The 27,767-nt window shown below is 40.9% G+C and overlaps 4 protein-coding genes across 6 annotated transcripts in view; 2 read left to right on the top strand and 2 right to left on the bottom strand.

Annotated features, from left to right (window-relative positions):
• LOC308325464 (uncharacterized protein C1orf21 homolog) overlaps window positions 1-2,295 on the bottom strand; it is a 6,582-nt gene extending 4,287 nt beyond the window's left edge. For both annotated transcript variants that reach the window (XM_080777956.1, XM_080777955.1), the window contains exons 1-2: window positions 2,176-2,295; window positions 410-542 (exon numbers count right to left, since the gene is read on the bottom strand). In XM_080777956.1, the coding sequence (XP_080634082.1) occupies window positions 410-503 (94 nt within the window). In that variant the 5' untranslated portion in view covers window positions 504-542; window positions 2,176-2,295. The remainder of the gene's footprint in view (window positions 1-409; window positions 543-2,175) is intronic.
• A 445-nt stretch (window positions 2,296-2,740) lies between these two features.
• LOC308325459 (vesicle-trafficking protein SEC22b-like) lies at window positions 2,741-7,150 on the top strand. The gene is made up of 5 exons (XM_080777951.1): window positions 2,741-2,895; window positions 4,092-4,204; window positions 5,103-5,263; window positions 5,456-5,602; window positions 6,132-7,150. The coding sequence occupies exons 1-5, from the start codon at window positions 2,821-2,823 to the stop codon at window positions 6,284-6,286; spliced, it is 651 nt and encodes a 216-aa protein (XP_080634077.1). The 5' UTR covers window positions 2,741-2,820; the 3' UTR covers window positions 6,287-7,150.
• A 1,053-nt stretch (window positions 7,151-8,203) lies between these two features.
• On the bottom strand, window positions 8,204-13,799 carry imp3 (IMP U3 small nucleolar ribonucleoprotein 3). Its single transcript, XM_080777953.1, has 7 exons — window positions 13,546-13,799; window positions 12,494-12,601; window positions 11,512-11,586; window positions 11,097-11,176; window positions 10,457-10,508; window positions 10,050-10,122; window positions 8,204-9,263 (listed from the first exon to the last, which is right to left on the bottom strand). Exons 1-7 carry the CDS (start codon window positions 13,680-13,682, stop codon window positions 9,237-9,239), a joined length of 552 nt encoding a protein of 183 aa, XP_080634079.1. The 5' UTR covers window positions 13,683-13,799; the 3' UTR covers window positions 8,204-9,236.
• Window positions 13,800-14,120: 321 nt separating this feature from the next.
• slc35a3b (solute carrier family 35 member A3b) lies at window positions 14,121-26,378 on the top strand. 2 transcript variants are annotated; one of them, XM_080777948.1, is made up of 8 exons: window positions 14,121-14,357; window positions 21,268-21,523; window positions 22,444-22,598; window positions 23,148-23,270; window positions 23,687-23,861; window positions 24,096-24,214; window positions 24,426-24,559; window positions 24,681-26,378. In XM_080777948.1, exons 1-8 carry the CDS (start codon window positions 14,241-14,243, stop codon window positions 24,769-24,771), a joined length of 1,170 nt encoding a protein of 389 aa, XP_080634074.1. In that variant the 5' UTR covers window positions 14,121-14,240; the 3' UTR covers window positions 24,772-26,378. The 2 variants fall into 2 exon arrangements, with proteins under 2 accessions (XP_080634074.1, XP_080634075.1); XM_080777949.1 differs by lacking the exon at window positions 14,121-14,357 and adding an exon at window positions 17,255-17,441.
• Window positions 26,379-27,767: the final 1,389 nt, after the last annotated feature.

The raw sequence follows: 27,767 nt of genomic DNA on the forward strand, positions 1-27,767 counted from the left end.
AATAACAAAATAAAGAATTCATACAGAATTCAACAAAACAAAATAAAACATACAACACTAACTAACACAACAGCAGAAGCAGCAATACACAGAGCACATAAATGGATCATTGCATCATAGATCTGTAATGATGATTTAGTCCAAACATGAACAGGTAATATCAAGGTGAGAGGACGAAGTTTTGAACAATTTATGTTATTGATAATGAACAGGTGTTATTCCAGTCAGCTTTAAACTGAAAATGTTTTTTTGGCAACTGATTTGGATACTTTTGGAAAAAAAGTATAACCTTTTGAAAAATGTCTCAGTTGATGTTTGAAGTGAAAGGTACCATAAACTGTTTCAGAAACTATGGATATTAAGAAAATGTTAAACTCAGGATTTCACAGCTAAGGGAATAGAAACTTACCAGAGAGGAGGTCTCCGTTGCTGTAGGCTTTCCCGCGGGCCTCCTCTCCTCCGTTGGGCACCGCAGACACCTGCTTGGCCGAGGTGCAGCCCATCTCAGCCACTCTGCTCACCCCCGAGCATCACAGGCCCACCTGGTGGAGAGAACACACATGGTGTCATTTTCAGAATTTACCTGACTGTTCTAAATGGTAAATGGCACATGTATATATTATGTAGATCCTTTATCCAAAGCGCTATACAATGTGCATTACATTGACACATTCACACACCAATGGTGTCGGTGGAAGAAACCATGCATGGAGCAGTTAGGGGTTCAGTCAGTGTCTTTGACACTGAGCCAGCCAGGATCGAACTGGGAACCTTCATTTTCCCAAGCGGCCTCTCTATGTCCTGGGCCACTGCCACCCCATGTTATTATTTTCCTTTACCCATTTGATATAATTATATACTATAGGCATCACTGATGATTAGTGCACTATAGTCATCCCCACAATATCGTTGAATTTTTAGGTATTTCTATTTGGTCCAAAATGTATACCGCATTTATTTTACATAATTGTATTTAGTCCATATCGTCCTTAATCCATCCCTACACCCTGCTGCCACAGATCAGATTGTTTTTGTTTTTTTGTTTTGCCAATGAACGAATCAAATGATCCACACGCCAGGGGGGAATCAGACCACCAATCACAACACACCATGGTGCCAGCTGCACCACCTCTGCACACAATAGGCCAGCATGCCAACCTACAGTGTCAACAAAAACATGGATGCCAGCTTCTTACCAATTCACTGGTTCTCAACGTCAGGTATGGGGACCACCCAGGGCCCAGGGGTCCAAAATGACATTTAAGGGTCTTATGGGTCCATTTGGTTGATCTGTACACTATCAGTTACAGGGTCTGTACTAATTCTGTGAGAGTGTGACCCCTTAAGCACTTAGGATGTGGGGGTCCTATAGCGACAACAAAAAAGGGTATCGAATGGGGGTCTGTGACCAATGCATGTTAAATGGTGAGGGTCCTTGAATTTGAAATCTAAAGATACACTACTAATGCCTATTGTTGTTTTTCTGTGCCAGTCAGGGGATTAAAACGTGGCCTTGATGATCGCATCATTTTAGACTCGCAAATATATGGTTTATTATTATAGGCATGATGTGTAGACTGGTTGGGAAATGATCTAAGCACATTATATATGCACCAGTCCTGCCTGGGGCGAGCCGAGCGTGCAGCTGCCACTGTCAAACCCCGGAGTGTGACTTTAACTCCGAGAGAGTATAAATGGAACCAAATCAACCAAATGGACCCGTAAAACACTGAGGATTTGGACAGTGTGTGAGTCCAGCTGCAGATGTCAGCTGATCTCGGGGTCTATAGTCATAATAATGATGATCTTTAAAATGTCGAAATAGCGTGGTGCCTAAAAATATGTAGTGGTTTATTTCGTATTATTTTAGTTCTGGGTTGTTATATTTGAAAATAGGCTATAAGAAATTAGGAGCTTAGACAAATCTGCATCCATTTTATTGCAGCAAATATCAATCATCACGCCGTAATAAGAAAAGGAAAGGAAATAATGCATCTTGTAGTTTATACATTAAGGTTATAACTGTGCTGATCCTATTATTCCTCACAAACAATCAAAATCTTGAAGAATGGGTCCAAATGCAGCCATTCCACGATCAAGCCGGGCCATGATATCATATAATAGACTGAAACAATAGAATCTTACAGCAAAATGTATAATAATGAGAATAATTACCATGTTGTACAGAATGTGTCCATATCAGTCCGTTTGGTGTCCTTTGTTAATTGTTGTTAATTGAAAAACGGCTTCAAAGAGACGCTAGACGAGCGTCCTTTCTGCATCTGTATCTATCAATTTACCACCCAGACATGAGTAATCGAACACCGACGATCTGTCTGCTCCATAGGGTCTGCTCCATATCTATGGTCTGCTGGGTTTGCTCTCTAGGCTAGCCTATATACTCCGTAGTACGACGGTGTCGCTGGCGAATTTTATTACAGTCTATTGAACACAAGCAAACGATTAAGACAGTATAATAACAACAATAATAATACTACTAATAATAAATAATAATAATAATAAATAATAATAATAATAAATAATAATAATATTAATAATAATAGCGTATTTTAAGTATAAGTATTTGTTATTTATGTAAAACGAGTGGCCTAATATTTAATCATATTTATTAGTTTTTGCCATGATGACATTTTCGTGTTAACCAACAAACCAACCAGAGACAGTTTTCAGTCGGACCGAATTCCACAACGTACCCTTAACTTCCGGCTTCCGGGCCAGCTCATTCATTTCTGAAATGAAAAACATTTCTTCAAGTTTTAACTTTTAACAACATATTTTTAGTTACATTAAAACACCAACATGGTTTTTCTTACAATGATCGCCCGTGTGGCGGACGGTCTGGCGCTGGCTGCATCCATGCAAGAGGATGAACAGGTATGACTATTGAATAAATAATGCTTGTAATGTTATTGTGATCCAGCTAATGTTTGACTTTTTTTCTTCTTGTGTCCTCGATTTGTAGTACAAATTAAACCGTTTACCATGTACCTTTTATGTAATTAAACCGTCTGTTGATACTTTCAAGTATATCAATTATAATATTATTTGACAAACTACTTAAAGTTGCAGTTGTTTTGTCAGAAAGTGTGGCTCTACTTATGTATCTATGTTCTGTGTTGATTTAGCAGTGTTACACCACCACAGAGAGTACATTACAACCACTGCAAACACACCCAGTTTTCTGTGTGATGGTAGCCTAAATGTTAGGCCATTAAAATGTACATTCTGACATTACAAATGTCAGAATCTGACATTAAAAAAATTCAGAATCGATAAATACATCTACGAGAGTCTACATTTTAGGCTAGTGTAATGAATATATAATATTATTTTAACATATTTTTCAACATTAGAACCTCAACTTTAAACATAACTTAGACCCCAAACACCAAGGAATACTGTAAACAGTTGGGTAAATTCAGAGGATAAATTAAACATAATTTCCAAATTATGCAATTATACCCGAATGGATTTGGACCAAATTATTGTGAGCTTGGGCTATTTTCATTATTTGTACATGATGCATTGTATGACAAAATAGGGTGTGAGTGCACTGAGTGGTGGATTTAGTTGATTATAAACAGATTTATTTTGTGCTGTGTGTTGTATATAATATATTTTTAATTATCTAGAGAAATACTTTTCTCAATTATGCGATTGCTTAAAAAAGTAATCGCTAAATAACTGGATAGTTGCAGCCCTTTGAGACAGAACTAGAATGATTGCCCAATGAAAGGAAACACTGTGCATCACTATGGCTGCAATCGATTATTTTTAATACTTGATTATTTTACTCAATTACTGTTTATCATTACTTTTTTGATAGTTGATTAAATCGATTTGTTGCACCCTACCCCATGGCTAACAATGTGTCCATGTTGGTTCAGTCAGGCAGAGACCTGCAGCAGTACCAGACTAGAGACTAATAATGTATCCATGTTGGTTCAGTCAGGCAGAGACCTGCAGCAGTACCAGACTAGAGACTAATAATGTATCCATGTTGGTTCAGTCAGGCAGAGACCTGCAGCAGTACCAGACTAGAGACTAATAATGTGTCCATGTTGGTTCAGTCAGGCAGAGACCTGCAGCAGTACCAGACTCAAGCCAAACAGCTGTTCCGTAAACTCAACGAGCAGAGTCCCAGCCGCTGCACGCTGGAGGCTCGTGGACACATGGCCTTTCAGTAAGTAAACACTATACTAGGCTAGCACTGTTCAGTAAGTCAACACTAGGCTAGCACAACCACACTGGGATATCTTGGCTTTCAGTAAGTCAACACTAGGCTAGCACAACCACACTGGGATATCTTGGCTTTCAGTAAGTCAACACTAGGCTAGCACAACCACACTGGGATATCATTGCCGTCTGGCAGAAACCTCCATATTTCAATTATTGCGAACGCAGTGAGCACTTACTATGAGACCTAGCAGATCATGTCTGTTTGTGTGTCTGTCTGTCTGTGTGTGTTTCTGTCCCGCTATACGTCCAAATATGGAGTGTGTTGCATCAGCAATCACTCAGCTCCATATATGGGCACAAAAGGGGCCAGGTCCACATATACAGTAACAGCGGGACAGACACACAGACAGACAGACAGACAGACAGACAGACAGACAGACAGACAGACAGACAGACATGATCTGCAGGGTCTCAGCTGCGTTCGCTTCCCGCGTTTGCGCGTCTTACTGGTATTAATTGCCAAGCTTCATCATACCATTGTAAAGATGAAATAGTCAGCATTTCCATTATTTTGAAAATATTATTTTTAAATAATAATTTAAACGTAGAAAATGGGATATGTATCTGCAACCCATAAAAATGGGTCCCGAGACTGTTTGGTAACCACTGGTATACAGTATGTTTATGCTATCTACTGTAAATATTGAAACTATAAGATACCAGGTAAACAATGAACCTATAATCTGTCTAAATAACATGCTATCTAAAGCACATTCTTAGTAGAGACAAAACGGATCAATAAGCAATTGCATGTACGGTACCCAATGTAATGCCTTTTGGAGTCGCTCACACTGCTATTACACACCAGAGTTGTTGTTTTTTCTGTTGTACATTGTTTTCAGTTATTTGATAGAAAATGGGGTGTGCTACCTGACCTTATGTGAAGCAACATTTCCTAAGAAAATGGCCTTCGGATACCTGGAGGAGCTTCAAACTGAGTTCCACGACCAGTATGGAAGGAGAGTGCCTACAGTATCGCGTCCATACTCCTTCATTGAGTTTGGTAAGATATATTGTCCATTTTAGTTGGGCATTAAAAATATATATTCATTCTAATGTCACAACACGGAGAGGAAGCACTTAATGGACACTTAAGCATTTCAGTATCAGTTTGTTTACTGTAGTGTATATACAACCTCAAACTGGACAGACTGTAAATAGCACAGACTTTGAGCAAGAGTCACATGTGTTCTAGATACATACATTCAGAAGACAAAGAAGGCGTACATCGACAGCAGGACCAGGAAGAACTTTGGCAGCATCAACACGGAGCTACAGGACGTCCAGAGAATCATGGTGGCCAACATAGAGGAGGTTCTGCAACGTGGGGAGGCTCTGTCTGGTTAGTGACTGAAAGACTGAAGGAGTCACCTACGGTTCCATTTGGTTTGATTTGTACGCTGTCCGAGTTACAGACCTTTACAGTGACAAAGTAACAGGCATCATGAAGCCACAAACTGACGGCTGACACTTGAAGTGTCAATCAATGTATGTTTTTGTTTTGCAAACAATTGAGGTCTATGACAGATTGCTGTTTTCTAGTCATTTCCAAGTTACAGTTGTGTGCAGGACAATTTCATTCTTCAACACGTTACCTTTTTGTTCTAAACCTTCTCTAAATGAACATCACCAGATGTGCAAAGGTCCATAGATCAACCAGCATTACATCAGACTAGGCCATGGAGAGCAGGAGTTTTAGAGAGCCCACATCAGAGAAATCCTTAACATAAAATGACCCAGTCTCAACAGCACTTTCCTTAGCATTAGGATAAACCATGATAGCTATTTTAATATTTGTTTGCGGTACATAGCAGTATATGTAAAGCAGTACTGTATATGGCATTATATATATGCTTGTGTATTTCCCTCAGCCTTGGACACAAAAGCCAGCAACCTGACCAGCCTATCAAAGAAGTACCGGAGTGATGCCAAGTACCTCAACATGCGATCTACTTACGCCAAGGTGGCTGCCGGCGCCGTCTTCATCATCACACTCATCGTCTATGTGCGTTTCTGGTGGCTCTGATGGGGGGGGGGGGGGGGGGGGGGGGGGGGGGAACTGAAGAGGGGGTTAATGCTTTGACCTACGATTTGAAACCAAACATTTACACCTGTTCCTGCTAACTTTGTTACCCAGCAAGCCCACAGTTCCTAAATGGGTGCCTTAAAGAGGGACATAAATGTAGTTTGTCTGTTATGAGTATGTATAGGGATGCATGATATTGACATTTGGGCTGATATTTGATTAATTGCATGGTCAAATTAAGTTTTCTGTTATGCAGTAACTAATGAAGATGCAGATCCTAAAAACGGTGCATTATTATTACCTCGTTTATTTGGCCACATATTGGTTCAAACTACTTCTAAATGTAGTGTTTTACAACCGTTTTGATTTTGAAAACTCCCTGTGAATCTGCAACATGAAACACAAAAGGCTTTTTCAGCTTCACATTCAAAACAAATATTGTCTAAAACAGCTATATTATTTTGATATGGGTTCCGTACCGTGATTTCATTTTGAAGGCCGATATCTATAGATTAATCGTGCATCCCTAATTAGTAGACTCTTCTCCAGCAGCGAGTTGCATAGTATATACTGAGCCACTGTTCTATGACTGGATTTACCTGTATGTGAAAACAGGCACTGCAACATTTTGATGTGCAGTGTTATGGTAGCATAGTTCCATTTCTTAGAAAAGTGAGGGGAGAGGGTTTGAGAAATTCTCATGTGTTTACACTGTGGTATAAGGGTTTCGGTCATAAGTTTCCTAGTGAAGGGAAATCCGTCTATCCATGTGCAATTGTCTTAAGTGTTCGTCTTACCCTATTGTTGCAAAATGTTTACAATTGTAAGACATTTGTTAATAACAAAATTATATATTTACCAATTTCTGTTTTGATGTGCATATTTTATCGACTTTTATGAAAGTGTCTGATCACTGATGCCTAAATGACGCAAGGCTGCTCTATAGACCAATTCACGGAGGGGTGCCCTGTAGGCCACCTGTAAGCAATCAAATACTGTGATGTCAAACTGCAGTTATTGTGACACCACAGCATTTATTGCATACAGCTGGCCCCAGAGGGGTCGCGACCCATGGGTTGAGAACCCCTGGCCTACAGGGCACCTGCGTGGATTAGTGTGTGTGTAACTAAGTATGAATCAGGCTGTAGTGTCCATTTTCCCCTATCCTCGGTGAACACCTCTGGTAGTGAAATGCAAGAAGACATTTGCCCCAGGAACTGCGTACACCGCCATTGTGAGGGGATCAACAAAGGTGACTGAACACCCTGGGAAATTCCACTAGGACTAGGGTACAGCTAGATACTGATTCCTAGATTGTTTACTTTCATTACAAGAACATACTGGCCTGTGGATAAGAACTCAGGCATCCTACAAGTCTACAAGGAGTTGACAGATCTAGAGCTCCCACCCATTTCAAGAAATTATTTTCTAGGACATTTTATACAAACCACACTTCAGCATGGATTCAAACTCATTCCTTCCTCATAGCACAACACTGTTGGCGGCCTCAACAGTGACTTAAATTCATACACTGCAAATCAACACTTGAGTGCCATTAAAAGTACTCAACAGCAGTCTACATCGGATAAATAGCTTGACACTTTGAGCTAATTGAATAAAACCATAACCAAGTAAAAATAAAACCAAAACAGTAAACTTATAGCTGTTTTGATTGTCCTCTTCCTATATACATGAACTTCAGTCAAAATGTCAGTATGTTTATTAAAACTCACTGCATGCATTGTGACTGCTTTAAAAAAAAAACTTTGATCTTATCACTGTAGTCTGTCAGCACTGTGTGCTTCTTCCTTACTCCTAAACTAACCAGCCTTCTAAGTGCAATTCAGTGAGAAAAACGTCACTGGCTATGACGTACATGTATTGATTGAAACTAATTCCTTGAAAACCAGGGTAATCAATCACATATCAGTGGACTCACTTAAATCACCTCGATTAACTCAAAATCATGGTCATACATTACATGCTTCATCAGATGGGTTCAAGACATCAAACCTACATGCAGCTAAATTATGTGATGTTGCCATATAGCTTTCACCAGAAAGGAAAACAATGAAAACAGCATCTTCAATCAAGACTCTGCATTGTTTATTCCCTGGCACTGCAGACTCTTTATTAAACCATTCTCACCGGTACACCCATAAAATAAACATCTGAAATGCCAAATATTCACTCATGGTTTCTTTCCACAAAACCTTTTCAATGATGCTGGTCACAGACTAGTTTGGATGGCATCGGTGGTTTTTTGCCCATACATCCAAACACAAAAGTCCTATTTGATTGCATTAAGCAACGTTAAACAATGTTAAACTTACTTTGCCAATTACTTTATGCATGCGCATACCCTCTATATGCCAGTTTTTTTATATTGTTATTTTTATTATAATTATCCTCATCTGGGGGGTCCCAAGCACAAAACATTTTCAGATATAAATCAAATTGATATAGCAAATGCTATATCAATTTGAGGGTCCTTGGCAGGAAAAGGTTTGAGAACCATTTGTAGAATTTGCCTCAGGTCTTAATGGCTCTGGAAATGTGGTCACTGTTCAGGAGATGGAACTGTCCTCGGCCAGACGGCAGGCTGTGGTTGTGATTGCCCGTTAAGGCAGCGTTAAATCCTACTGATGTGTTTCTTCCAAAAGTTATTAGGAACAAGAGTTTATACATTTGAAAATTACAAATATATGTTCAGTCTAAATAGGGCTGAAGAGTCCTTTGTCCATGATGTGGAATTTCAAATAGTAACTGCAGAAGTTGGAGTGCAGTTCTCTTTCAATTCCTCCGCTGAATTTTCCCAGTTGACACAGAGTTCAAACCTGCGATGCTCTGGTCCACTTCTTCAACATTCAAAGCACCTCTTCCCCTGAACTCCTGTCCTCCTCCTCCTCAGGGGTGATGGAGGGAACATAGTACCATGATGATGACACAACTACATCACCAGGTCAAAGTCATCCCTCTGTAAAGCAAAAACATAACACTTTTGAAGTCACTATTATTAACCATATGACTTTTCTAGATTTAGAAACTGTGGGAGCACCGCTGGCCTAGCGGTTAAGGCACATATAGGCTCTGAAGCAGCCTGACGGCGTGGCACAGGTTAAATTCCCGAGCCCGATGGCATTTGCTGCATATCGCTCCCCGTCTCTCTCTCTACTGTGTACTATCAAAGGCTATCCTGGAAAAATAATTAATTTAACCACTGTCAACATCCCGTTGCGACACGTTGTGAGCTTGTAATCTTCCATTTTTTCTTAAGAGGGCTTAACTGGTTAACAAGATGTCAAATACTTTGAAACAAATTCTACAAAATGGTTAACAACTGTAGAATGAAACGGCATCAACTCCAGAATTACTGATATAGGATATCAGTAATTCTGGAGTTGATGCAGTTTCATCCTTGATAAAGATCCAGAAAAGGAACTACAGTATAGGCAAAGTAAATACAATCTATTGTGCATATATTTAGCCGAGAGTCAGAGTCCTTAACGATGAGAGCTATGGAGCAGATGATTAATATATGCACTGGGGCAATTTGGCCGTGACGATTGCAATCCCACACTTTGAAAAGATTCTGATGAAAGCTAAAAGGAATCCATTTGTCACAGTTTAAGAATTACAGTGGTTGGCTGCATCTTCCCACTGAACCACTGCAAGCCCCATCGATATATACAAATATGTGGCTACTTTAAGATATAAACAGATTTGTGTTTTCAGTCCTCCCCTGCATACAAAGGCTACTTACCTCTTCATTGTAATTCATGACGTGCTGTTTGATCTTGGAGGAGTCCACCCACGTCACAAAGTCTTCCATATTTCTGAGAAAGAATTACAAACCAATTATGTTCAGTAGCTCAAAGGGTCCAAACATGCTTGTAATTTTAAAACCAGACCACAGCAAGCAGTAGTAGGGTTCCAACAATTGATTATTATATGGATTACATTTGTTATATATATATATATATATATATATACACACACACACACACACACATATATACATATATACACACACACACACACACACACACACACACACACACACACATATATATTTTTGTTGCTAGAAAGACATGCATAAACAAGGGATCGCTTTTTAAATGAAATGGAGTTTGATTAACTGTTGCACCTCTAAACAGTAGTAGCACCAACCTTGTGACTAGGAACGCTGGGTCTGTAACAATCTCTGGCCCCACACGCACATCTGACATGGAATCAAGGACACTTCTACCAAAACAATTCCCCCTCAAGCACAGACAATAACTAACATGGTAAAATTATAGCAACATGAACAACATTCCAGAAAAGCAAAATATGCACATTACACTAAAGAATGTGACTAGCATGGGTTAAAGCTAAATAAAATCTCAACGTCAACGACTAAATATTTTTGTCAGGACAAGTTGTAATCTGCCATTTGTGAAACGGCATAAAAGGACACACACACACACACACACACACACACACGAGAACACTTTTTCCTAAACAATTAGCACAATAAGCAAAATGATTATGTTTTAGTAATATTGTTCCTGCTATTGTACTGCTAACCATGTGAAGAAATACAATTGAGGCTTTAACCTTTGCTTTTATGAAATATCTGAGACATTAGGGTTTTATGGAAGCTGCTTCTGAGCATATTGCTAGGTTGACTATATTGCTAGCATTGAGAGCTTGTAGATCGGCTATTTTCACTGTACAACATGCATCCATAGAAGACCCTTTTAGGATCCAAATGACTGAATCAGTCGTGGCGACTGAGAACTTTAATCCACGCTGCAGTGAAGGATACGTCCCTGTTCGATGAAGGTAACGGCTGTCTTCAGGTTCTGAGCCATACGCAGAGTCAACATGATGACTGGCAGCCTTCGTCTGGGGGTCGCATGGTTTAAGACACACAAAGATCATGGAGAAAAAAGGTGTGGCGGTGATGAGAACAGGGCTGTCCTTGAATTAAGGCCTTCTCAATTTGTCGACAAATGGATTCGTTTATTTAACCGACAGATCTGTCCATTTGTGTTTGCTTGCTGCATACACTTATGCAGAGACTAAACTTTTCGGGTTGGTGAGAGAGAACTGAACATGTGATTGCACAATGGTATGGTACATTGCTGCACTCTTTATTTCTCGCTGGGAAATTGTATTGAAGTATAGATCTCGTTTATGACAAACACACGTAACAATTAGACAGGAAGAGATTTTTTTACCTGCAGAATGAGGAAGCTGTGACTTTTTCTGTGAGAGACAGGTTCTGTTTGGTGGGGATCAGACCCATACAGTACCTGGAAGAGGAAACAATCATGTTGGTTTTAATCTCAGCATTATTTCATATACAACAAAGCAACATGAAGCAGTCATTAATTATCCTTTTAACCCAAGTGTTTTACTGTACCTCTCGGTGTAGTTTACATTTTTGACTAATAAAGTATTCAATCAATTAGCAAACTCCACACAGAAAGGCCCTTTCTGTGTGGAGTTTGCATGTTCTCCCCGTGCCCCCTAGGGTAGGTACCGTCACAAAAAACATGCAGTAATCCTGGTCTCTAAACTACCTCCCATGGTCAGCCGGGGCACCTGATGGAGGGGAAAGGAACTGGTTGGAATAACGTGTTCCTTCCACGCGCTACGTCCGGCCGGGGAAACTCTCCCCTGTCAAGTGAAAAGAAGCAGCTTGGACTCCTCATGCATAGAAGGAAGCATGAGGTCAGTCCGCTGCCCCCTCAGGTTGGCAGAGGAAGTGTAGCGCCCAGGATTACATTAGATAATTGACACTGGGTGAAGAAATGGGTTGCAAAATCATGGAATAAAAAGCAAAAAGTAATGAGCTGATATTGTATTAACTATAGCATAAGAATTGGCATCATATAACTGACAAAACAAAACAACATGGATGAAATGTAATGTACAAAATATAACAAGCACCACTTAAAAGCTTGCTTTTTATTTTAACAGAGGTGTACTGTTTCTACTTTAATTCAGGCGATATGCAGACTGCAAAAGAGGAGGATATTCTTTGTATGGTTATGATTAATTTATACAACTACAATTCACACCGTAGACGTTCCGGAGACGCTCTCATGCAAAGTGACTTACAAGTGCAAGACTGAAATAAGGTTTGTGGTGTGGTTCGCTAGGCTAGGACACTGTGTCTGCCATTCAGAGCCGGACAATCTAGGATGCAACACTCACAGTTTCTCCAGGAGCTGAGAAGTGCTCTGAGCTCTGAAACCATCTCTTTCATCCAGGTCACGGATCTTCTGGGCGAGGTCTCTGATGTTACGACTCAGTTTATTGTACCTAAGGCCATGGATAGAAAGTACAAGACAAGACATCCCACAATGTTACAGCCACTGTCAAGTGTCAACCTCATTCTCTAATATCCATTTTACTAGTAGTGTGTCCTGTAATAATGTTAACATTACCATTACCAAACACTTGAGGTATCTACTCTGGCTTTTGTATGCACCCCAGACAGTTAGGTTGCTTGATTCAATATTTAGATATGTGAATATTAATTAGATCAGACATGCCCTCTCCTATTTAAACCTACTGAACTCGAAACCCATTTAAACACACATCTCTGGTTCTGGTAACTGAAATTGTCCGTCTAACCCACCTTTCACCAGCTATAACATTAAAATGATGATTGACACCTTCACGTATTACCAATAATGAGTGCTTTCACGTTTGGTAGTCTACATTTTTGCTTTTTGAACTTGTTTATTGCCATTATAAGATCATTTACAGGCTATTTGTTTCATATTACAAGACATGTTCATTTTCTCTCAGTTCCTTTTTTTTAAGTGTAAAAGCAAAACAGGTGACATTACACTCTAAAGAAGCATACACACATTTGTGTGCATTTGTATAAACATGTATAAATACAATATATTTTTTAATGCAGGACTTTTACTGGTGTGTTCAATCAAGAAAACGAAACAGTTCTTCTACCACTACTTGAAGGTGAATAAACAGATCGGGTACTGAGTCTGACTGACTGTTGTCAGGCAGACAGAATGAGTCAGATAGAGAAGACAGACAGGCACAGACAGAATGAGTAGTCCAGGAAGACAGACAGGCAGGCAAGGCAAGCAGACAGACAGAATGAGTAGTCCAGGAAGACAGACAGGCAGGCAAGCAGACAGACAGAATGAGTAGTCCAGGAAGACAAACAGGCAGGCAGACAGACAGACAAACAGACAGAGAATGAGTGTCCATACAGACAGACTGTTGCTTCTTACTTGGTGTAGTCCTCTCTCTTCTCGATGTGATACCTTCTCAACACTTTGACCTCATGTAGGTTGTTGTCTACCTCCCAGTTGATGAAGTCCACCTTTTTCAAGAGCTTCTGCTCGTGGTATTTCAATTTGCGCACCATTTTCACTACCGTGAATTACTGTAAACTAATTAAATAACTATAAATGTATGGATGTTCCTCTAGTCTCGTGTGTTGTCCGTCCTAGGCTACAGAAGGAAACACCGGAAACACGTGTGTATTTTTCCGTTGATTCTTCGACCTCGCTAGATATCAAGTCACTCGGGCCCACAGCGTCCCCTACCGCCACGCCGCGGTAAACACACGACAAACTGGTTTCCAAACTTTTCAGCTCGATACTCAAAAGATACATGGTGTCTCCCTGAGACCTAAACTTACAAAAAGACACAAACATTCACAGCTCAGTGAGCTCACACACAGAAATCACAAAATATCCCGGCGTAGATTACAGAAATCGTGTGACTCGTATTAGTAAAAGACTAAAAGTGTACTGTGCATGCAGACTAAAATGATAAAATGGTAAAAATAAATATTAATTCAGTCCAACTTCCCCATCAGGCGTCGCCAAATCTAGGCGGTGGGAAAGTGAAAGTGTCGTGTACTACTAGTACTACTGTAGTATAGGTTCACATGCAGTACAGCCAGGTAGATTCAGTGTGAATGCAGATCACTGTCAAGTCCACGATCACCCCGGGGGTTCCAACAACGTCTGTCAACAGCTGCGGATTGCAGCTCCAAGAAGACCTCTTGAGAGAAGAGAAGATCCTCATCCAGCGAGTGAGTATCCATTCATTCACCCAGAGTCTTTCAACGCTGTTAAATCCCTCAGGTACATTATTATGAAGAGACATTACATGATGCGGCGTGTCGACCGAGCGCTATCAGAAAAGTAAACTTGTATGTGTTTAGGAGACGGAGAAGAGTTGGGGGAAAGAATACGTTTCTAACGATAGGATACTGGAGAATGGAGATAAACCTGACAACAAGGCAAGCTTAAAAGTGATAATGTGTTTATAGGTTTAGGTGTGTAATCTTCTCGGGATGGCGATTGCTGCCATGTTAACTTAACTTAATGTATACTTCCTCGTACGACGGAATTTCTCGTACGAGTGTACGAGAAATTCGTGTAGATGGAACTTTAGTTACCACTTTCTATGGCGTCGTCAGGGGAATTAAAAAGTAGGCTAGGATATTATTTTATGACTTGGCGAAGGTGACATGGAAATCATGCTTGAATGATAATAACCAGACTTCTCTAGTCTGACTTTACTTTATCAGAATTAGGCTTACAGCTTTTTGATTTGGATCTAATTGTAGCCTATAAATTACAGCGCAATAAAAAATAGGCCTATTTGTAAAATGTTGTTATAGCTGCAGACAGTGCTGTAGCCTAGTGTACTGATGTACTGAATGAATGGAATGACTCTTCACGCACCAGAAATGACAGTTTGGAATGATGCAATGCTTGTTTTGTGCAAGAGTGTTTTGCCAGGGTCTTGACTCAGTGCTGCAGACTTGGGAGTGGGAGCTAGTGTTTTACAGTAGGTCTGATATGGACACAAAATCAGATCAGGTTTTTCTGTGCAAATACCTCATTATCTATAGTGACATTATTGTGGGGATGACTACCAGTATTTGTGATTTCACAAAATATTTACACAATGACACAATTTGATAAAATAATAATCATATAGCTTATATAATATCTAAGTGGGTAAAGGAATATAACACATAAGAACAGTCACGTAGGTTCAGAATTCTTTTTTCACTTTTTACTGTAATAAATCTTATGTAGTCAGTCAGTCATCATCCATCCGCATCCATCAAAAATCTGTTATCAATGTGATCATTCATTCATATTTATTGCCTTCACTCCTCCTAATATAACCTTTCCATGTTTGCCTATAAATGGCAGTAAAAGCACTTGAACATGAACATTTAATTTAGTCGCCTGACAGAACAGAGGCTCCGCATCCTGTAGCTTTGTCAACACTGTTCAAGTTAAATATTTGCTGCTGGTGAAGTCAACTCCCTTAATATAAGCCAGCTGTGTCCATACAACGACACATATCGCTGTCTGGCCTATTGTGATGAAAGCATCATATCAGTTGGATTCAGGCACCTTCTTGATGCCTGAAGTAGTACAGAAAGCTTGCATAGGCTACCTGCATGATTGTGCACAGATTTGAGTGAGCAGAGCCTCCCTTTATTCTTTCATATCTATACTTTTGTGACTCCAGCACCTCAACTAAATCTATCAGCAGATGAGTGGTGGCTTTTATTTATTATTTTTTTATATATTTTTTTGTCTGAATTGTATAAAATGGGGCTTCAAAATCTGCAAAGTAACTTCAATTGTAACTAAAGTTTTCAGATCTTGCAGCAGAGTTAAAAGTACAATATTTGCCTCTAAGATGTAGTGGAGTAGAAGTATTAAGTACTGAAATATGGACACACTCAAGTGAAGTGTGAAAGTACTGAAAAACTGTAGTTAAGTTTAAGTGTACCAGTAGATACTTTCCACCACTGTCTTGCCTACAGTGAATAATCCACTATGAGTTGGATGAAATCCACCAGGCTTTGTTCGCGGTTCATTACAGTCGTCATCGTGACGTTATGCAACGTGCTGCTGTGGCGTTGAACCAAGATTTCAGCACATTAACAAAGACAGAGGCCTGTTTTTTCACTCTGACCTGCTTTTCTCACTGCACTTGTGTTACATGACCCTATGGCCATGGGCTCCTCACTAAATGTCCCCCAGAAGCAGAGGGGTCTGTGTCTGTGAAACTGTATCCCATGCTGTTGGCTCTCTGACGTGTGAACGTGAATTGAATTATCTGATTTATTCATGTGGAAATCATCAGTGTTCATTTAGGTCTGAGAGTGTACAAATGTGACCAAACCAAATGGATGCTTATGGTCAGTTTAGTTACACTGGTGTACACTCTCAGAATGTACAAATGGTTACATTAACAAAATGTTACACCACTGCTTCAGAAAGGACAACCCAGGGTATGATGTCTTTGGACTTGTGTCCTTGTTTCTTTACTTATTTGTGGCTTCTAATTGGTGCTTGTGAGGTGATTTAATGTTTAGGAACTTTGTGTGCCTTGTGAGAAAGGTCATACTGTATAGATCTGGCTACCACATTTCCTGTTGACTATCATTGAGAAAAACAATAAAGTAAGCAAAGCAAAGTTACCATGTTTACCCAGGGTAACTGGACTAAGCTCAAGAAGTTGTTTACAGCCAGGCCCTGCTCATAGAACATTTCATGGTAGGGCTTCAATGCCTTGCTCAAGGGCACTTCAGCGGTGGTCATTTTAATGTGCCGGTCCGGGGATACGAACTAGCGACCTTCCGATATCAAGACCGCTCTGCAAACCGTTCGGCCACCGCTGCCTAATATAGGCAATAAAAGTGTATAATCATTAAGTTACTGAGTCCCGTGTATGGGCAGTCCCCACTCCCGTGCAGCTGCTAAGTGTAGAAAGACAACTGGTGTGCAGAAGTACGACCGACCTGCTTTTGTTTATGGTGACGCCTAAATGGTAGCTGCTCACCTGAGCCTGAGGCATGCAGTTTGTAGGATCCTCCCACAGGTTATCTTATTCCCAGTGTCATCAGCATGTGACGTATACATGGCACAAACGCATAGCTTTAAGTCAAACAGGTTAGTGCACATGTTGTGCTGTGTGGGGAAACTAGTTTACGCTCCTGACTGAGGAGCATCCTCACACTGCCGGCGGCTAACACAGAGGATCAGAGATTGATTTTGTTCCTATGTAATTGGGGATGTCCACTGAAGACCTATCAGGCCCAGCTGATGAAGCCATGGATGACGTTGGCTCTTACATAAAGGTACTTGTAAAATATTCTTAGTTAACATGGAGAACATTGGCCTACATTGGAATGAATGTGTCCATCTATGAACAATATAAGGTGGAATAACATGCAAATCCATCATGTTTCTGTGCCGACTTATTGCTGAGTGATTTTGCCTGGAAAACTACTAGAGGACAAACTACTGGGTCGCTTTTATATGCAGGTAAATCAGCAGCCAGACATGTGAGAACATAAATCTGTAGTAAATGTTGTTATCAGAATGTTTGTTGTTTGTTTTGGTGGGCTTTTGGCACACACTAACTTGTAGTGTTTTTGTCACTTAGCCACTTAATCCCTATGTACAGTATTCAGTTGACTGGAGTACCCCAGGGCTCTATACTAAATTATCTGCTCAGATCTACAAGCTCACAACGCATTGGGACATGTTGTGGGCTTGTAGAGGCTGTTTTTGCCAAAGTTTGCTGTGTCAAGTGGTTATATTTCTGCCATTGCCAGTACGGACTACGGACTCTATGAAAGTAAGATATTCAAATGCAAAGCAGGCTTCCATCTGACAGTCTGCTAGCCACAATCTACAAAGAACGACCATTTCTTTTCAGCTAACTTTAAGATTCTTCAGATAGTTAAGAGTTACGAGTGATTTGGTAGAACAAGTATCTTTCGTTTAACCATAGTTATTTTTATTCTGTATATGAAAGCTCATATTGTCCACTCTGCGTAGAGAGCTTTATGAATATGGGGGCAACTTTTTCCAAAGTTTTCCTGTGTGTGTGTGTGTGTGTGTGTCCACACACACACACACACACACACACACACACACACACACACACACACACACACACACACACACACAGGCGGTAGACAGAGGCAGATTGTACGAGTGTTCCCCAGCAGCCAGAGCCTTCAGATGGACTACATAAGGACACCAGTGTGTTATACACACCACACCTCCCTGCGCATTCAGACTAGTCTTACACGCGTTCCTTTTACGTAGCAGGATCTATGCAGCCAGGATGGAGTTGTATTTGTCTACTGTTTATTGTCTACTTTATCACACAGAATACTGGGACTTTGTCTCTCGAGGTCAGCTGTAAAGCTTTCTGACCTGCTGTCACCTCCACTGAGACGTCTGCTTTACTGCCGTTGCAGTAGATTATTGACAGCGCCATTTGTTTCTCATTTGGATGTCAGAGAGAGCCACGAGGAAGTGAATGTGAACTTAAGAGAAACTTTGACAGCTTTGAAAAGAAAGCTGCATAAACCAGCCAAACCGGTACAGTGGCTTGAGGGTTGTTGTGACATGCAAGGATATAGACCACAATGAGAATGATACTGAGAATTACAACAAAGTAATTAAATGCTGCTGGGTGGAGGAAGGGTGTAACTATATGAACAGTGTCAGTCGTCAGATGAAAAAACACCCCCTCTTTCCCCGGGCCTAAGGCGTAGGGGAAAGAGGGCCCTCTGGACATAAAGGTGTGGTTAGCTGGTTTCTGGCAGAAAGTGTCATACAGTTGAATAGAAACATTGTACAAAATGGTCTGGTTCTGGTATGGTTTGTCTGTTGTGAACATCCTCCCATGCTGCTTGTGGTGTTAAGGTGGTTATAATGTTAATAAGTCGTAAGTCTAAAGGGGAACGTTAAAGACTGTCCAGGGACAGCAGAATAAAATAACGTTTTAACTAAATTTGGCACAGTGATGTTAATGTGTATTGTCCCATTAAAGAAAACTATTTGCCCTGAGATGCGATTGAGAGGTCGGGGTTAGATGCAGGTTTTAGAAAAACCATAGGACAAGACAAAGAAGACAAGACTAGGACAACAAGAACTCAGTCTCACTCAGTCATTGGTTCCTGCAACAGTGCAGCACTCTCTCTGTTTCCGGCACAACAGCGCCCCTACTGGTACTAATAGTCATATACTGGTGCTCATTAACCAACACATAGGCGGGTACATAGGTGAACATGGACATTGCTGTTCCTTGGATTGGTTGCACCACTCAAAAATGCATGCTAGTGGGCTGCTGATGTTCATATACATCATGATGTGCTAAATCATAAGTCCAAAAACATGTGCACATATGTTCATAACTTCATAATATTATACATGCGGTGACAATTATCAATGTCACCGCATTTACAAAAGTAAAAACAAAAGTTTCCTTGTTCATTAACCTTTGACAGAAAAAGATTCGCTCACCGTATAGAAAATAGAAGTAAAACTCCTTAGACTGAGACTTAAGAAAATATTTTATTTTATTTCATCATACTCATATAGTGCTCTGTGCTTAAAAAGCATACTTGTTCATTAACCAACAGGATATTAATAGTGTAACAGGATACTGTATTTCCCAATATCCTGATAGTGACTCCCTGTCACAATGTCAATTGTTCCCGGCCCATTACACTATTTGCACAACTATGCCTTTATTTACACACTTTATGTCAATTTCATATGTTATTCTTATTTAAAATAAATTCACCCAATGTTTTACGCCTGTAAACTTTGAACATTATTCAGTGAAGTTTGTGTTGGGGGTATTACCATGTTATTGTTCCACTACAGGACTACAGTTTTAACGTCCTGTTGTTTGCTTGGGTTTATATCGTACTACTGTTTGTGAACGGTGGTGGAATGCAGAGTGTTCCTGGGAATTAAATGGCCATCACACACAGCCCCGGGGCAGGACCACACTTTTAGCTTTACTGCCCCTTACTGCTCAGCCAGACAAGCATTAGCATTCCTCTGAATGACTCTCACTCTCTGCTTGCCTGCCCACTGCCCAGAGTCTCTACTCTCTCTCTCTCTCTCTCTCTCTCTCTTCTTTTCGCTCCAATGACACCAAAATGTGGAACATTTGTACGTCTCTAAATGTTTTGATGAATTGAACAAGGTGGACCCTCTTGAAGTGTAATGCTTTATTGGGTCGTCCACTCACAGTTAACAGTCTTTGTATTGAGTTGTGCTTGAAATGTACTGTAATTCTGCAAACTGTTAATAAATATTTCAATCAATCAATCTCTCTCTGTTCCCTCGCTCAGTCGTTTGATTCTATTTATTTTATCTACTCATGGATTAAAGTTCTCAGTCGCCATTTAGATTACGTAGAAGTTCCATAGAAGCATGACTTCTCTGAAAGTGTGTCACTCACAGAAAATAGAATCTAGAATGTTAAAATTGTGAAAATAGCCGATCTACATACATTGCGCTTGTAGATTGACCATTTCAACAAAAAAGGAAATAATTGCTACAAAGTTTAGGCATATGGGTGACGTGAAGATAGGGAGTTAAATGCAGACTCGCGATTTTACTTTTGCAAGTGAGAAAAGTAAACAGACCTTCTGGAGTAGATTGGGGTCCAAGAGCAAAAATAAGTATCAAATGGGGGTGTGTGGCCTAATGCATGTCAAACCCCAGTTTGGTATCGTTGCTGGCAGGCTAGTCACACGTGACTGTTGCCTCTCCCAATTTTCAAATGCTTTCGTCATACAGTCTGGAGAATGGAAGCTATGACATGTACTATAGTATATACTGTAGTATATAGCATTCAGAGATTGTGGAATAGTTGTCTGGCTACTCGATGTCTATATTTGAACTTTTTGTGTTTCTTGAATCTTCGGAAATAAATGCCCTACTTTATCATACTACAGCGGCACACAAAAGCATCAAAAGTAGCAGATCTGCAAGCTCGAAACGTGGCGCCAAGCGGCGCGTTTTGAGCTTGTATACCTGCTACTTCTGCTATTTATTTATTTGAATCCTGAAAAGCACCCTACAGAGACAATTCATCATCATCATCAATCACTGGTATAAATTAAATCCCACATGTTTTCTTTCAAGGTCCCCTTCCTGTCATTGTCGTCGTCGTCTGGCCCTGAGCAGGAGCCGCCGGCGCCATCATCGGTCATGTCTACCTCTAGGTTGAAGTACATGTCCCTGGGCGTGCTGGTGCTGCAGACCACCTCCCTGGTGCTCACCATGCGCTACTCACGCACCCAGAAGGAGGAGGGGCCGCGCTACCTGGCCTCCTCCGCCGTGGTGTGTGCCGAGGTGCTGAAGATACTCACCTGCATCCTGCTCGTCTTCAGAGACCTCAGTGAGTTGTCTGTCTGTCTGTCTGTCTGTCTCTATCTATTGTCCATCCATCCATCTACTGTATCTACTGAATCCCTTCTTGCACCGTGGCTCCCAGCAGCAATGTGTGTGTGTGTGTGTGTGTGTGTGTGTGTGTGTGTGTGTGTGTGTGTGTGTGTGTGTGTGTGTGTGTGTGTGTGTGTGTGTGTGTGTGTGTGTGTGTGTGTGTGTGTGTGTGTGTGTGTGTGTGTGTGTGTGTGTGTGTGTGTGTGTGTGTGTGTGTGTGTGTGTGTGTGTGTGTGTCCACTGTCCAGGGATAGATGATCTGGCAAAACCACTGGGCCTATCGGCGCCAAATTTATTTTGCACGCCAAAGATGTAAATCCTTGAATATTTCCCACATATGTTTTGTGTCTTTTGAAATATTTAAGCCACATGAAGTCAGAGATCCACATGCATGCACCTATGTCTAACCTCATGTACATACAGTATGGGTGCAGGTCTTTTTTCCGACAGCATATTGATCCAAAACCTCAATCCTAACCTAACCCTAACCGCAAGCACGGGAGCAGCGCATGTCGGACCATCGCTTTTTCGCATCGCAGCGAATGTCCCCCCGCTGCGGATCGGATCGTTGCCCCGTCGGCTAGAATGCTGTCGGAAAAAAGGCCGCCTCCCATACAGTATATTCGCTTTGTAATGCTTATGCTATACAGTATGTGTATATATCTATTTTTCTTTTTACATGTTTCTTTTCATTTCTTTCTCCTTGCTCTCCCTCTCTCTGTCGCCCCCTTTTTCTTTCCTGAAACTAACAAATTATGGGGCTTGCACAAAAACAAATGCCTGTAAACCCTGAAATATACTTGATTCCATGCCGTTATATGGGTCTTTGGTTCTTTGACATCTTAGGTGGTTTCTCCATTTCCTTTCCTTACTTAGATTTCAGTGTGCGCTCCCTGCACCGGGTCTTAAGGGAGGAGATCGTAGGTAAACCCATGGACACCTTGAAGCTGGCCGTTCCCGCAGCCATCTACACCCTGCAGAACAATCTGCTCTACGTGGCTCTGTCCAACTTGGACGCTGCCACCTATCAGGTGTGTGTGTAACGCCCTACTTGACATCCTACAGTGTCACACGAAAGCATCAAAAGTAGCAGATATACAAGCTTGAAACGTGACAGGAAGCGATGTGTTTTGAGCTTGTAGATCTGCTATTATATATTTTTTATAGTTAAAAAAATCACACCTGTGTGAAGTGAGGGGCGCTCTTATCATCTTACAACATCAATTACAACATAATGTTTGTTTAAGCAACGGGTGCTAATGTTTGTTAAGTCAACATTACATTTCTCTTTATTGTCTATGGCGTTTTCTTAAACAAGCATCGTTGAAAGACAAACATTAAAGCTGTACTGTATATAGGAGGGGCTAGCGACCCTCAAAAAGAAAACCGTTTAAGCTTCTGACTACAGTAAAAAATTCAGGTTGCGGTTAGGGTTAGAATTGGGCACAAGTTTGACGAGGATTGTGACACTGTGTATATTATGATGACCTCATGTCTTTCTACTGCTGTGTTTAAAGCGAGCGAACTGTCCCGTTGTTTCTAATCTATGTGTGTGTGTGATGTACGTGTGACCCTTACAGGTGACATATCAGCTGAAGATCCTCACCACAGCACTGTTCTCAGTCTCCATGCTGGGGAAGAGGCTGGGCCAGTACCAGTGGCTCTCCTTGGTCATTCTAATGGCCGGTGTGGCACTGGTCCAGGTACTGAACACATTCCATCCACTCACAATACAGGCGTCTGCTGTTCGTATGAGACAGAAACAGTACAAATCAGAAAGGTGTGGTTGCACTGACGCGAGTCTCGAGGAATCCACTTGGAACAGAATTCTGTGAATTCCAAAAGTATGACCAAAAGTTAACAAAAAGCAGGTTAACTTTGCTGGTATAAAAATCTCTGACCGTGAACAATAATCCGCACAAATTACAAAAACTAATTCTATACATATTCCCAAGACTATTGGGGATTGTTTCTCCACACCAGAATGTGTTTACGTACAGTACTGTGTATTTATGTGCTGTATTTATTCACAATGCCTTAAGTGTGTCTCAACTCTCAACCTATTTTGTGTACATTTTGGTCCTGGAGTAATAGCATGCGTTTCCTTTACAAACCACAGTGGCCCACAGACTCTATTGGCAACTCTGAGCAGAAGGCGCTGTCCGCAGGCACCCAGTTCATTGGGGTTATGGCCGTGCTCATAGCCTGCATCTCCAGCGGCTTCGCTGGCGTTTACTTTGAGAAGATCCTCAAGGAGACCAAACAGAGCGTGTGGATCCGCAACATTCAGCTCGGTGAGTAACAGCGGCATATCTTATTTATTTGCATAGTACGCATGCGTATCTGTGTTCTAAGTCAATTTGCTTACACTTCAACTTTTCAAGAGGTTTGAGCTTATCGAGTGCCTAACAGCAGAGTGAAGTCTCCTTTGTTATGTCCTTGAGTGATTAGTTGTGTGTGTTTTGTCTTCATGTCAACTGAAAGCCCATGTTATTTTCTCTCTCGTTCTCTGTTTCTCTCTATTCCAGGGTTGTTTGGCTTGGTGTTTGGCTTCACAGGCATGATGGTGTATGATGGAGGCAGGGTGGTAGAGGCGGGGATATTTCAGGGATACAACAGAATTACGTGTACAGTCGTGGTTTTACAGGTAGGAAGTGTCATGATCACATAAGGGGCAGAGGTGCAATGCACACCAGTCCTTAAAGTTTAGAGGTGCCGGAGAAAATTCCTGTCTTAAAATGTTAAAGTCCTCACAAGTTGTGTGTGTGTGTGTGTGTGTGTGTGTGTGTGTGTGTGTTTGTGTGTGTGATGAATATATTCCAACGCAGTGTGTTGTTCTTTGTGTTGCATATGGACAGGCTCTAGGCGGTTTGGTAGTTGCAGCGGTCATTAAATACGCCGACAACATCCTCAAAGGGTTCGCTACCTCCGTGTCCATCATCTTGTCCACGGTCATTTCATACTTCTTGTTGAAAGACTTTGATCCCACTAGGTAAACACATGGCTGCGACTACAACACACACACACACACACACACACACACACACACACACACACAGAAAATACGGCTTACGTGGTTAAACATGAACGCATTTCTCTGTTATTTTCCACAGCGTTTTCTTCCTAGGAGCGATGCTGGTCATTGCTGCAACGTTTATCTACAGCTACGAGCGCAAGCTTGTTCTCAGCACCACCAAAGTATAGACCACCAGCACAGAACGTGGGTTCAAGCGTTAACTACCTCCTGAGGAGAAGGACAGAGCAGCGATCCGTGAAGTGAGAGAGCAGTAATTGACTTTGGAGAAAAGACTAGAATACACGGAGGGTGATATATTTGTCAAACCACCGTAGAAACACAGCCGGACAATGTGCACAGCATGTCTGTCCTGTAACAATGCTGATTTGCACAAGAGATGGAGGTCATGTGGACATTTCATATGTTTACTATTGTTACTGACTGTGACATTCAAATGGAGGATAGATAATGATAGTGTAATGGCACTAAAAGTGCAGTGAGACTGATGCTGTGTTTGTGCTAGCGGCGACAAAAGCTTAAAAAGCCATCAAGTGTGGTCTTTGTTAAAAGTATTGCTCAAGCCACACTGCATGGATGAAAAGGCTGGGGATAAATAAATAGCACAGGGAAATGGTTAACACAATATTTGTTTTTCTTCCATTCCCATAACGGAGCAGGAATCATGAAATAATATGGTTGATTGACTCTTCACTGCGTCATTGGTGGAGCATCGTAAAAAGTTGAAGCCAGCTCAACTTTTGTTTTTGTAGTGGCGTGTCATGCCCATCGCGCAGGGACATGTGTCTTGAAACCTTTTGTGTTTAACTTCATATGTCTGTCACTGTCAGTCGCTGCTAGTGTGAAAGCAGCATAACACACAGACTGCCCATGACATTGATTGTTGCTGTCGGGCAGACCTCGTATCTATTCTCCTTATTTGAACTTTTTGTGTTTTTTCGTAAATTAATGCCTTACAGTATGTTGTCTCTATCGACAAGCTCATACTCAAACCTCTTTGCGCCACATTTCGAGCTTGTGGATCTGCTACTTTTGATACTTTTGTGTGATGCTGTAATATGATGAATGACAAGCTCATAGAGTATGAGCTTGTCGATCTGATATTCTAGAATTTTGACCCTGAAAGGTAACAATTTTGGACATGAGGCTATCCACCCGATAGAGACAACATACTGTAAAAGACTGTATACTGTAGGTACAGGACTGTGCCAAAATATCTAGGCAGGCTATTTATGGCACGTGACACTGTAGTGCCACGAAGTATAGATCAGGCTTTACCCTGCAGCTTTCGGTGAGCGCCGTAAACGAGTATGTGATTTGGCCTCATGGGGCCAAGTGGATTCCACACACTCCACAGATGAAGTCTCATGACTTATTTTTATAGTTTTATAAACACATATTTATATTTTGTGGGGTTTGGGAAAATGGTATTTTATGTGTATTTATGAATGAGTATTGAAGTTTGAGCTATATTTGGTACTGAGGTACATTGTACAGAAGAATGTAGTGCCTGTCTCGAAGACCAGAAAACTGCCAACATTTCAGGCAGACTACTCCATCTACTGGCACAATGAGGAACTGCATGTTTGCTGCATTGAGGTGGGATTGGTTCTACTGAAAGATGCTGAATGTATTTTTCTAATGTGAGAGATTAAAAGAGAAGGGAATTCTTTGACCTTGAATGTACTGTACACAATGCAGTTATTGCAGTTCTAGTTGTAAAATGCTTTAATGAAGAAAAAAGGATAAAGCATGAATAAATTAATTTTGAAATGTCTGTTATGTCGAAAGATCTGAAGGTGCTTTCTTCTTGATTCAAAGTGGGATGAATGTTTAATGTGAGTCCCATGCCTCCCTCTGCTGCCCTCATTCTCTCTCTCTCTCTCTCTCTCTCTCTCTCTCTCACACTCACTCACTTACTCACTCACTCACTCACACAGTCCATGAATATTTTGCTTCAATGGTGTCAGATGCACTGAGCTCAGAATAAAACTGGCGAACTGGTCTCTATAGCAACAGATGGATGAATGGGCTTGGCTGCCTTGACAAAAGGTAGACCAACTGAATAATCGTAACACTTATTTGACATTGAAGCAACCCGACATTTTATCCCAAAATAACCAAGCCATTCGTATATGGATATAGTCAGAATTAGGTCAGGTCAGGAAAACGGTTGGCTTTCTTGTTTTCTTTGTTTTTCTTCTTGTTACTTTATCAATTTGTGACTGTTGATAATTTATAAAATTATAAATGTTACATTTGTACACTCGAGAGTTAAAGTTGCAGTACGTGATTAGTAAGTGTTAAATAGCTCTATATTCTCAGATCAAGCATTGCTATAGTGTTTGTTCAGTAACTGGGGATCGGGATACCAAGTTTATTCAATCAGGAGAGAGATCTCATACAGGTTACTGGATTAAAAAAAAGTTACATCAGAAAGTGGTGACAAAAAGAACTAAGCAGATAAAGTTAGAAATGAAACACAATAAAACTGAAGCTGATAAATGTGTAGCCTACTCTCTCCTGATTGGATTAAATTGGTAACTCATCTGAAAATGAATTTTCTGTTTATTAAAGAGCTTAAGAGTCGGGGAGAACAAACACTATCTATAGATGGTATGTGTGACATCATCATACCTGGAAGAAGAGTGGCATGAAACGACTTATATACATCAAAACCAGAAAAGACTGATCTGATTGCATTAAACAACGTTAAACTCGCTTTGCCATTCACTTTTCCACTCAATTTGCCACTCACTTTATGCATGCGCATACCCTCAGTCTATAGCAATGATTACTATCAGATAGAGTTTTAACTAAAAACTAAGAAATATCACTTAGGCTACACTTCCTTAGCATGACACTGCTAACAAGATGTGATAGTATGGGTACTGGAGTGGAGGTATATCTGAGGACATGGAGCAACAGAAAAGATAGACAGCAAGGAAGGTGAGATATGGACCTGGAGAGTGACACAGACAGATGGTACATCAGTCATGTGACATGAATTTCGTGTGGACTGGCAGACGGGAACTTGGACAGGGACCAGGATGATCCCTGGACCCATCATGAGTCATGACCACAATACAGAGATACCTTCGCGTTGCTGTCGGGGCGGGAACCTCCTATCTCCATATGTTAACTTTTTGTAACTTTTTGTATTGAC

Source organism: Protomyctophum bolini (assembly GCF_963924005.1).
Source record: "Protomyctophum bolini genome assembly, chromosome: 12".
NCBI lineage: Eukaryota > Metazoa > Chordata > Actinopteri > Myctophiformes > Myctophidae > Protomyctophum > Protomyctophum bolini.